Source organism: Lepisosteus oculatus, chromosome 1 (assembly GCF_040954835.1).
Source record: "Lepisosteus oculatus isolate fLepOcu1 chromosome 1, fLepOcu1.hap2, whole genome shotgun sequence".
Classification (NCBI taxonomy): domain Eukaryota; kingdom Metazoa; phylum Chordata; class Actinopteri; order Semionotiformes; family Lepisosteidae; genus Lepisosteus; species Lepisosteus oculatus.
The window spans coordinates 1,587,066-1,599,925 of record NC_090696.1 but is presented as its reverse complement, the minus strand read 5'-3'; the positions used below and the strand labels follow the sequence as shown (position 1 = coordinate 1,599,925).

Here is a 12,860-nt window from a genome sequence, read left to right as displayed (position 1 = left end):
GCGTCTCGAGAATTCAATTGTACCTCAACACAAGTTGTTATCAATTTAATTCATGAGTAATGTATTTACTTTCGAGTTTAGAGTAACAGTGGGTAATAACACTGATTAGCGATTTGGTAACCGAATGATATATATTGACATATATTCTCTGTTGTGTATCTCTTTGTGTTTGCATCTCTTCGAGATTATATACCTTGTATATTGATAACCCTCACAGTAAGGTCTGCCGCTCGTATCCAGGCAGACTAGTATATGTTTGGTGCACAGTTATATTAATAAATGTATCCCGTGTATTGAACCCGTGTGTGTGTGTTGTTAGTTGTTCTGACGATTGATTTTCTAAAATCCCTAACGAACAACCTCTTGATTACTGCTACAATTAATAATTGTCACAGTAAACCCATCAAACCACTACAACATGCTGCCATTGTTACAAGGGTGACCATGTGACTGGGTTCACTGAGACACTATAAAACTGTACAGGATTTTGTGCAAACAGCCTTTAAATTGATAGACATTGATCTGTAAATTCAGCAGTACACTTTTGCTGAGATGAAAGCTGGTGATTATTGTGTTTCAGAGTGACAGTGCTCCAGGAATTTCTGAAAACAGTCAAGTGACAATTTCCAGTGTTCAAGAATACTGTACCTGTACATTTTCGGAGAACGGCTGCATTACCATAACCATGTACAGAGGTTCTGGTTGTATTTTAAGGGGAGAGAATTCACTGCAGTAAGAAGAAAGGAAACACCGACGGGCAATGACAGAAGCCCTGACACTTCTACCCATCCCAATATTAGACATATTTTCTGAAAAGTGCTGGGTATTCTCGGGGCAGTTGGTCGCTTTAATTTCGTCCTCATAGATCTCCCAGCCGGTTCACCCTGCAGTGCTATCTCCTCGCTGTCTTCTAGAACATTTATACAGAAGGAATGTTTTTGTTTTCAGGATTTCAGCGAACAAGGGCGTCTTTTTAAGGTTAGGGTGTGTCCGTACTCATGTTTAATTGAGTCCTGAGCATTCCCCGATCACCCCGTCCCGTCCTCCCTCCCCCCTCTCTCTCTATCTCCTCCTGCCGGCACCAGTTCGCTCTCTCTCTCTTGCGCGCTCTAAACAGCGTCTCCTATCAGTGTAGTCGGGATTAAGAAAGCCGAGTCGGTTCTCTATATGTTCAGAGCAGCCTGGACACAAGTGAAGATGCCTCGTCTTCTTCTTTGCTTCCGACATCACCAGATATAGGAGAGCTATACAAGTCCAAGAACTCCGGCAGACTGAGGACAAACAGGGGATCTATTCTCATTCATTAGATGGATGTTAAACTGCGACAATCCCAAAGCTGCGGACGGCATCTTTGGATTCCATAATATAAAATAAGTTTTTTAATCAAAACTGTTATTGCATTTTGATTTCCTACAGCGTTTTTGTCGTCTTTTTCTTTTTCCCTTTTTTCTGATATTTGCGTATCTGCAATTTCTCTGTTGCTGTTCAGAGGAAAACTGATTTTCTGCGGAGGATTATCTTTTTAAAAAGTATCCTAAGACTTCACTGGTTACGGGAGGTTATGTTCTTCAGACATTCTTGCTCTATCCAGATCTTCGGGAGTTGGGTCGGTGTATTTCAGGGAACACAATTCTGATCTCATGCAGTACATTAAGATCTGTATTTCGCAGTCTTAAAATACAATCCAAAAATCAATACATATACCTATTCATAAAGTCGCCTGGGATTTTTAAAAGGAATTTTTCGCAAGCCAGGATGGACGTTGTGGGAATTTATCTTTTTCTGCTGGCTTTCATCGGTGAGTAGTCTTGTTGAAAACTTGATTTTTATGTCCTGTCCTGTCCGTGTTGGCGTGAATTAAAGACGGGGTTGATCTTACTTTATCCTTTCAGCACTTTGGGTGAAATAAGAAGCCCGGACTCAGTTGATTTTTTTTATCTCCTGGATTTTGTTTAGCGAATCCGTATGATGAGTTGTGAAAATGTGAAACGAAGCTTGAGTTGATTGCTGTCCTCCCGATGTCGTACCGCGCATTCGAAATACTGTACTTTTTTTCTCACGGTTAAACTACCGTGATAAAGCCGATAAAGCATACATTTAAATGGGGTTCAAATGATAAATTTAATTTTGGTGATGCTTTATACTCTTCGGTTTTCTGTTTCTTGTCACCAGAACACTGCGCACCTGTCCGCTCCGCAAACCGGACACCGAGCAGTTCCTGACAGCCGGTAGTCTGAAGCGCGCAAAACAGAGCTGTGAAGGGGGCAATCTGACCGGCTCCCAAACAATAATAACTCGTTGAAATAGAAGCAAGATTGGTTATTTATTTTAATTTAGGTGTTGATACAACTCATTCAGTGAGGACAGGGAATTCCTGGGTTTCATGACAAGTTCAATTAGTGAACTATAGTAATCATCGGCTCAGGCAGTCAAAATAAACGTTTCTTTTCCTTTCCTGTTGTTAGTGAGAAGATACTGTACGTGTTAGAACCTGCGCGTCAGTGGATCTCTAGGGCTGGAGCTGGTTTTCGGTGATTAATGAAGTATTGATATCGAGCTAAATGAATCTAAAACAAATGTAAAATACCACGTTTGTATGACAGCTTAAATAATAAACCTATAAATTAAGTTTGATTTCAAATAAATCACAGCTATGGGCTAAAGCTGTTTAACGTTCTAAATTTGAATACTATTAGGAAAACGCAAAAATAATAAAGAATAAATCATAAGTCAGTAAAACAAACATTTGTCTTTTCCTAGTTCTCGGTGTGCGTGTACAGTATGCATTGCCTGGAGTCAAGATATGTTCATCATTTATCAAATCTACTGCATCTCTCCCAGGACGGAGAACGTATCAGGTTCCCACGAAGTGGAAGTCTTTGCAGTAATCGATTTGTTACGCTATAATTTTAACAGCTACGTTTTAAAATCAATTTGCTTGGTAACGCTATTGATATTCCATGAAGAGGCGCTATAATAATAATAATAATAATAATAATAATAATAATAATAATAATAATAATAATAATTGCACACGTTTTGCAATGTGATTCCCCTCACTTTTGTCTCGGGGGTACTCGAGTGTATATTGTGTCGACCAGAAGGCATTTATACGCTCGTGAGCGGCGTGTATAAAGGCACGCGTGTTCTGTCCCGCGCACGTGCGATTGAGATGCGCTGCTTCTGTGCCTTAATTTGTGATCTGGGGCTGCAGATCGAAGAGCCTTCTGTACACTCATCGCAAGACGTGCAGGTGTCTCCGAGGCTCAGCGGCCGGTCAGGCGAGCCTGTCTGTGAAAATCAATGTGTATTAGAATAACTATAGTATAGATAATTGCACTGCCCGAGACAAAAATCGTCTCGGTCCCATTAAGCTCCTATACACCTGTTTCTGGGACAAAATGCTGGGATTTCGACAGCAAAAAGTCGCACATCACGAATTTACTTGTTATTAGTCATTTATTAATTTATTTTGTTAGCGATGTGGTGACGGGATGCCACCGAGTGCCTGTAAATTTAAAATTTAAAGTTCTTTCACAGGGCTCGCGGAGTCCAGGTGCGCACGGTGGCGGTGGGACCATGAGAGCGACATTAGATCCCCTCCGAAAATACGTTTGAAAGTAATTCGTGCTTTAAACTGCTGATGTCTGATTTCGCTTTGAAAAGCTGACTTTTCGCCACGCAGGCTCGGATTTCACTTCCAGTAAAGCATGTTAGATGGCGGAGGACAGGAGACACAGGAGATGCTGTTCCAAGTCAGGCGGGACGATTGTACAACACAATGTTACCTAGAAGCCTAGGGCTGGAGATGAGGAAAGTCAGTCAGCTCCGGGCCTCCAGAATAAAGATAATTTTGCAGCTCTTAATATCTGCATACTAAGAATGAGCTAATACTCAATTTGTGCTGTTGCTTGAATTTCCACCAGGGATATACAAGCAAAAAACTGTAGTCACATTATTTGTTTAAATAGGCCAGTGCGATGGAAGATGTTCTGTATTATACAGTAGATGCTTGCTCTTGACACTCAGCTTGCAACAGACAAACCCTTCCTTTGGTCCAGGAAAGGAAGCCTCTGAGTTATCCGCTGCCTACTGTGTGAAGGTTTGCTCTGCCTGTGAGAGATTCTGTTCCACCTCTTCCGAGTCGGATCTATGAACCATCTTGCGTTCTCCCTCATCTACAGTATTTGCTGGGCTGTAAACTGTGAAAATAAGAACATCAGAGAGGGGGCCATTCAGCTCGTCTAGCCCATTTGATGGTAGTTAATTGATCCAGTGACCTTATTCAGGGTATCAAACCAGGGTACCAGCCTCAACAACATGGCTGGACAGCCTGTTCCACCCTCCTACAACTCTTTGGGTAAAGAAATGTCTCTTGTTCTCAGTTTTAAATGTACTTCCCTGCAGTTTCCACTTGTGGTCCCCAGTTCATGTTCCGCTGTTCATTCTGCGGAGTTGACTTTGCCTGTGAGAATTCTGAATACCCGCACTGGTGAATACAGTGGCCACTGCTTGCCAGCTGCTGGTGCAGAGGAACCTGCAATGACATCTGTAACAACAGTTTACAATACAGTAGTTGACTGTTCATGAGCACTTCATGAGGAACGGGAAGGGAATAGGTCATGAGCACACTGTGACTTAAAATACATTTCATTAGTTTCAAAGGACATTCTGTATTAAGACATAGTTAATTACATCAGAAATATGTAATTAATTAATCACTTAGGGTGATTTTTTCATTTTACACCTACTTAATTTGTAATGATTGATCACTGATTAAATCATCTTTGCCTCTTTGGCCATTGCATAGAGGCACGAGTGCCACGCTTGGTTTGCTTTTAATGTGAGAGCCATCCACATCTCATCTCCTTCAAGTCCCCAGTGCTCACTGCTGCAGTCACGTTGGTTGTCTGCCACTTAGAGAGTGCTGCTCGCATCAGGACATGTAGCCTGGGCTGGAATGGGGAAATCCAGTGACAACAGGGTTAAATCTGCTCTCCAACAAGCATCTTTACAGGTTGAGAGCTCTGGCAGCCCCATCAGCTGCAGTCCCCGCATGCAACACTCAGGTGACCTGCTGTCAGTCAAAGAAATGGGCACTGCCAGGCTGCGTTGAACAACAGCTTTGGACACGAGCACTCTCCCTGCCATCGGAGCTGATCTCAGCCCTCAGGTCTGCTTTGTGAAGATGGATACATTCAAGTGAGAGTGTTGAAGAATCAATAAAATATTCTATTGAGAAAAAAGGGTTTCTACTCATGTGCTGTACTCCCAGCTTTGCAAAAGGATGTGTTTCATGTTCCCTTCCTTTTCCTGTGGGGATTTACATTGGTGAGCAGAGCTGTTGCGTGGCATGTTCAATTCTCTGGTGCCTTCCTTCTCTATCTTTAAGAACAACATCATAAGAAAAATTACAAACAACAGGAAGCCCTCAGGTCCACCCAGTTCATTTGGTAGTTAGCAGCAGCTGTGGGCAAAGACTTCATCCAGCCACTTCTGGGGTTCACCAACATACAGTAGTAGGGTTCCAGACTCCCACAAACCTTTAGATGATGTCTTTTGCCTCGTTGTCCTAGTTTCTGGGATGGATTGATCCTGTCTCTTACTAGTTGAAACATTTGCAGCCCTTTCTTCCTCTAACTGATCGAGCACTTCATGAATTGTCCCATTGTTGTTCATTGTATGTAAATAAGAATCTGTTTGGTCACAGAGACGCTGCCAAAGGCTGGTTCATTTTCCTTTCAGTCCTCACCTGCTAGTCAGTCTGCTCTCTGTCTGTGACAGACGATCTCCCGTGTTTCCCTAAGCCCAATATATGGAATCATCAATGTCCTTTACAGTATATGGTAAGTCAACAAATTAAAGTCCAGTGTTTAGAATTGACCATTCTGCTCCATTTATCATTGCATCTATGATCAGTTTGGAGAGGGTGGCAGAGGGTGGTTTGGATGATTCTGCCATCATCACTTGCCTCATCAATAAAGAGCAGTGAGGCAGCTCCAGCAGCAGCCATGCAAGCCCTTGTGCTAATGAGAGTGCCTCCACTGTGCTCCGCAGATGAGGGGTCTGCTTAGGATTACAGTATGTGCAGTTCCCCTCTTTCCATCACTTTTCCATACCTTTATACTGTATCTGTCCACAAAACTATTGTGGATCATCTTTGCACTTCTGTGCAATTTCTCATCTGCCATTTCTGGCTTTAGGGCTAATAAGAAGTTTGCATCTTGCAGAGTATCCCTTGAAATTCTCCTGTTGAAGTTTTCTACTCCAAGTGAATTGAGTTACACTCCTGCACTCTGGAGATCACCTGTAATCTCTTTAGCTCTTATTTGTTGTTTTTTTCTGTCATTTACCGTTCTCATATTTCTTGGATGACTTGGTCTTTGCTGATATTTTACTTCTCTAGTAGTTTCTTTCTTTTTCATGACATTCCATATTGTTGAATTTCATTGCAATGGATCCAATAGAAAGTTTCAGAATTCAATCATTGATTGATTCCCTGTGTTCATTTCCATCTTGGTTTATAACTTCTATCTGAAGAAGCACATCAAAAATTGTTAGTAAATTGTCCCAAAACTAGTGTTCATCTGAAATGGGGAGACAGAAAAATGCAATTTATTGTTCAAACAGCAATTTATTGTTCAAAGAGCTAAACACTTTTGCAAAATAAAACCCAGAAACAAAAGCTGAAAGACTGTACTTTTGCCACATATTATTTTGATCTGAAATACAAGTGTCATTCATACAAACATTACAAATTTAATTTCACATATGCAATACATACTGTATGCAGTTCAGTGTAAAGAGAGAAGTACAGGAATGTGTAATGGATTCATTGGTCTTTAGGCATGAGCTTCCTGCTGCTCCATCAAAAATGTTAAAAATAAGGAAGCATGTTTTTCTCAAAAGTTTAATTTTGTGCTTAACAATACTTAAAAGAAGAATGTTTACTGTAACTTGTACATTAACTGAAATAAAACCAGTTGCAGCTCCTTCAGAAGTCAATGAAGCAGCAGCAACAATAAGAATCAAAGAAACCTGCTGTTGGTTGTTGCTTACAGTAGATGCACAGTTTGCAGTAACATAACAAATGAACAGACTAGACCAGAGCTGAAGGCTTCCAGTGATAAGCTTCCACTCTATATTATCATAATATGTAATAAACAAACTGACTGTTGGATGGTATTCCATTTCATTTTGTTTTTCTTTTTCCTTAATTTCCACTAGAAACAGATAATAGACAGTTTTGCTTCTACTGTAGCTTCTCAAATTTTTAAATCAAAATTTTTTATGTCTCTTGTAATTTCATTCTTGCAATTTTTGTTTCAGTGGCAGAATGGTGTGAATGACTCTTGTGAAATAAGGTTTTGAAATTCTCCCGGTGGGGAATCTGGGCTCCTCTGTCATTGTGTAGACTACGCACGTGAACTCAGCCTCGCACCACACCACTGTGAACTTCTGTAGAGCACAGTTTCTCACTAAGCATAAAATAACCCTGGTGTCCTGGCCAAATTTCCCATTGGCCCTTACCAATCATGGCCTCCTAATAATCCCCATGAATTGGCTTCATTACTCTGCTCTCCTCCCCACTGATAGCTGATGTGTGGTGAGCCTTCTGGCACACTATGGCTGCCGTCGCATCATCCAGGTGGATGAGGCACATTGGTGTGGTGGTAGAGGGGAGACCCCATTACCTGTAAAGCGCTTTGAGTGGAGTGACCAGAAAAGCGCTATATAAGTGTAAGCAATTAAGCAATTAATTAGTTAAACAATCTTGGATGGTGGATAGCAGGGAGCAGATTCTGTGTTACTCACACAGCTCATTTTCTAATGTTCCAAGGACTTCTGCAAGGTACAGTACTTCTTTAAAACTAATTCCCTTCATAATACTGTACCTACTTCATTGTTTTGCCTCTGTACAGTAAATGTTTTGAAAAACAAAATTTCATCTTTGCAAATGTGAGTGTCTTTCGGAGGAGTTCAGGGTTACTATGGCAGAGCTGGAGCCTACTTTCACCAGGAACAGGCACAAGGCGGGGTATATGTCCTGGATGTGACGTTAGTTCATCACAGATCACACACAAACAAATGCATAGACCCAAAAGCACACTCACATCAAGGCCAATTGTCCCAGAAGCCAATTAACCTACCAATATGTCTTTGGACAGTGGAAGGACCCAAAACACCCACAGGGGACACAGGCGAACACATGGAGAACATAAAAACTCCACACAGAGAAAGCACCTCAGGACCAGAACTGAGTCCAGGACTCCAGTGCTGCAAGGCAGTAATTCTAAACACTGCGCCACATTGGCAACTTTATTATTATAACGTTCCTATTTGTATGTTGTTCTTAAAAGAAATCTCAATTTATATAAGGTTAAACATATTTGAATGCATGTAGAAAATGTTGTGAGAAACCAACCATTCATCTATTTTCTGTCCTCTTGTCCTTGGTGAGGGTCACAGTTTTGGAAAATCATGATTTATTTGATTTAGAATTTCATCTGAATTACTGACACTCATTAGAAGGCATTATCAGCATTACCACTCCCAGTAATTGTAGTAGAATAATGTTTACTGCATAGGGGCAATCCTGAGGGAATACTGTTCTGAGGAGCAAGAATTTGAACTTTGATGCGTAGGTGTGGGGAGTTATGTAAGATGAAACACATATGAGAATATAAGCATCAGCTACTGCTGTAAAGCTGTATAATTAACCCTACCGAGAGATGATTTAGCTATTTTCAAGAAGTACTGTATGGGAAGCAAACTGGTACGAAGTGTATGTTTGGCCATGACAGAATAATAAGGCATATCAATCAAAATCTCAGACCATCAGTCTCCTGGCAGCAGGAGGAGGATGACTGGTAAAGATGTTTCAACGTTTCAGTTCAAAGGCATGAAGGAGTTTCCACCTCCAGTCACGAGCGGTGGTGCAGCCTGGTCAAACAAGAAGGCATTGTGATTGGTTGTGTCGCGGTGGTTATAAAGCAGCTCACATGGGGAGTGATTTTGCAGTGTTGTTGCATTACTCAGACTCATGGAGAAGGTGGAAGTGGCTTTATGCTGAGGAAGTGCTGCCCATTACAATGGACGATTGAGTGTGAGTCGTGAGTGGTCAGCAGATTCATAGCTGCCATGCTCAGGCCGACACATTTAACATCTTCTACACGAAAGTGGGAGGCAATGAGAAAGACAGCCAAAATGCTAGGAAGTGTAATTAAAAGCATATATTTTAAATCAATGGATTTTACACACTCGTAAGGCCTCATATAATATTGTGTATAATTTTGGTCACCATGCTATAGAACAGATTTTTCTGCAATGTAATCAGTTCATTCTGAGAATTAAGAGAATATTAAAGGAGCTGAACCTTCTCGGTCATGAACAGAGAAGTATTGAAAAACCTCAAAGGCACTGATAATGCTATATCATTCTGCAATTCACAACTGCTAACCTAGTGAAGCTACAGTAAGTAGGTAAGAGCCTGGTCAGTACCTGGATGGGAGACCTCCTGGGAAAACTAAGGCTGCTGCAGGAAGAGGAGTTAGTATGGCCAGTAGGGGGTGCTCACCATGCAGTCTGTGTGGGTTTCTAATGCTCCAGTACAGTTTTAACTATACTATTAAAAGGTGCTGTCCTTCAGATGAGATGTAAAACCAAGGTCCTGATTCTAAGTGGTAATTGAAAAGCCTTTCTTGAAAAGTGTAGGGGGGTTATCCCAGTGTCCTGGCCTAATTTTCCCCTGGCCTTTACCAATCATGGCCTCCTAATAATCTCATTCTGTGAACTGGCTCCATCACTCTGCTCTCCTCTCCACTGTTAGCTGGTGTGTGGTGAGCGTACTGGTGCACTATAGCTACTGTCACACTTCTTTACCCAAAGAGCAGTGGGAGTCTGCAGGAAAGTAACCAGTCCTATTCTTAAAGCCAAGACTTGGCTTTTTCAAGAAACATCTGGATGAGATCCCTGGAACAATTAAATATTATCAAAGGAACTAGATGGACCAAATTATCTCCTCTCATTTGTAACTGTTCTGATGTGCTTATGTTGCCAGCAGAGCCAGTGGCCACTGGTATTTTAGCTGGCAGTATAGCCTTGTGCCTCCCAGCTCTCTTCCTCCAGAAGGAGGCCAGTAGGTGTTAAAAGTGATCCATTGCCATCCCTGTGCTTTGTCTTGTCTTATGTTCATGTCAAGGGAAGGTCAGCAGCGCACAATCTGCACATTACCAGCTGCCTTATTGAGATAATAGCAGCTGTAACCAACGAGGAGAGGAGGAATGCGCAGGAGCCTGAGCTGTAGGTCACCGCACAGAGGAAAGCAATTGTTTAAGGACTTCTTGAAAGGGCCCACAGCAAAAACACTTCCCTGAGTCGCGAGATGTAACAAGCTAAGAGGAGACAGAGGTCAAATCTTTTCATTTTTCTTCTAATGTAAGATATAATCATTGAAAAATGACCTGCTAGGCCTTCTTTTTCTTGGATGCATTGATTTTACACACAAGTTCAGTTTTCAGAAGCGGCAGCAAGGCTTTTCCCCCAATAAATATTCCATGAATGCAAACAAATTTAAATTTGAACTGTAAACCTTAATTTTACCTGCTCTCGCTAAAAATATTTTGTAATACATTTTAGTGTATTATATTTTATTAAATTGCTGTTTGTCTATTTGTTAGTGAATTGTATTGGGAACAGATTCAGATATAGTGTGACTAAATACAACTGGGATCACTTCTTTGGATTTTCTTCTTCTAACAGTGGATGTTGATCATTAACAGCCCCAAGTTTTGTTTGAAAGCAGACTAACTGGACTCTTCTGAAATGTTAATCTTTTGTTTGCTTTGCTGGTCTTAGCGATGACTGGACAATTGAAGTGAGTTGCTGAGTGACCTCAGTTAAAATGAACAATTACATCTTATTGGCAGTGAAAACACCCAGCTGTCTGAGGTATTTAATTCTGATGTGAGAGGCTTCCTTTTCTTGTCATTGTTTTCTGCTAAAGGAATAAAAAAAGAAAGGTAGGAAGGAAATACACCAAAATGTAAACCAGGGATGAAAAAGATAACCACAGTCCTTTAAATGTGTTTGTTTCAGTACCACTGAGATATATCAAGAGGAGTTGTATATGACCACCTGATAAGATTCCCTGTGTGTTTATGGGTGTAGCTTGTGTGTCATTTGGGCTGTTTCTTTTTGGTTCCCCCACAGGGGGGCAAGAAAGGAGGAGGGGGATTACCTGAGGGGAATGTCTGACTAATTGAACAGAGAGGCAGAAAGGGGATAGAGGAAGAGATGAAAGATTACTTTGAACCTAATGAGTGAGGTGGTGTAGGTCATTGTAGTGCAGCAAACAAGAGCTTCTGAAAGGGTCTTTCAGAGATTAATTAGATGAAGGCAGAGGAAGCGCATTGCTATTGCACACCTCTGAGATGCCAGGTTTTATCAGTGAGAGCAGACAGACATTCATATTGGGTATCAGGTGCAGTATGTCTCTAGAGGGCTTGCATTTTTACTGAAAACATTCCTAATAATGACAGCTCTGATATAAAAAAAATCACAGGACTAACTGGACAATAATAATTTTAATAGGAACATCTGGGAAAAATACATAGTTAATTTAAACTGTATTACTTTTGCAGTTTGCCTTCATTGCCCAAATATTCTCATGATAAAACTACTAACAGTGTAGTTTACCAGTCTCTACTGACAGGATCAAATGTGTTTGAATCTGTATTTCTCTTTTGTTCAAACTTTAATGAGGACAAAGCTCATCTGCCAAAATGAGTAGCTTCACCACACCATGACAGTTGTGCTCTTCACAAACTGGATGATTCTAGGGAAGATCCACAGGGAAGAAACATGGATGTCTATTAGTCCATCAGTAGAAACCCACTTATTCCCAGTGATGGTCACAACACTCTGGAAGGCCACAAGGTGGAATTACAGGTCATCAGTTGATCTAGTCACCATGTGTTCAGAAAGTAGAGTATGCAGGAAACTCCATACAGAAGTAACTGGTCCAGTACTGAACCTGGGACACAAGAGCTGTGAGGCAGCCATTATGACTGGTATTCTACTTTCCCCTTTACTACGCATATCTATTAAGCTTTAAATTAGCCATCCTAGATGAAGATATTCTATATTCTGAAAACATAGAAAAGGTTTTGGTGCCTACTAGTCCAACAATGCCATTTCGTAGTGTGGCATCAATATTTTCCTTAGATGTACAGTACCTTCAAGAAGACTAGCAGTAGACCTTGGTCAAGTGAAACAAGTCAGAGGACACTGTCACAGATGTCGGAAGGGACATGCCATGGAATGGCAAGAGAGCAAAAAAGACCCTATGCGTAGCTACAAAACAGGGATTAGCCCGGGCTCAGCAGGTAGGATCCAGCAGCCATATCACCCTGCAACTCACAACTGGCAGCCCACTGAAGCTAAGCGGGTGTGAGCCTGGTTAGTACCTGGATAGTAGACCTCCTGGGAAAAACTAAGGTTGCTGCTGAAAGAGGTGTTAGTGGGGCCAACAGGGGGTGCTCACCTTGCGGTCCGTGTGGGTCCTAATGCCCCAGTATAGTGATTGGAACACTATACTGTAAACAGGCACCGTCCTTCGGATGAGACGTAAAACCGAGGTCCTGACTCTCTGTGGTCATTAAAAATCCCAGGGCTTTTCTCTAAAAGAGTAGGGGTGTAACCCCAGCGTCCTGGCCATATTTTCCCATTGGCCCTTACCAATCATGGCCTCCTAATAATCCCCATCTATGAGTTGGCTACATTACTCTGCTCTCCTCCTCACTGATAGCTGATGTGTGGTGAGCGTTCTGGCACACTATGGCTGCCGTCGCATCATCCAG

At 41.6% G+C, this 12,860-nt stretch overlaps 1 protein-coding gene across 1 annotated transcript in view; it reads left to right on the top strand.

Moving 5' to 3' along the window:
* Nucleotides 1-1,102: 1,102 nt before the first annotated feature.
* gfra4a (GDNF family receptor alpha 4a) overlaps nucleotides 1,103-12,860 on the top strand; it is a 132,551-nt gene continuing 120,793 nt past the window's right edge. Inside the window, exon 1 of the mRNA XM_015343811.2 lies at nucleotides 1,103-1,798. Within this exon, the coding sequence (XP_015199297.1) occupies nucleotides 1,756-1,798 (43 nt within the window). The 5' untranslated portion in view covers nucleotides 1,103-1,755. The remainder of the gene's footprint in view (nucleotides 1,799-12,860) is intronic.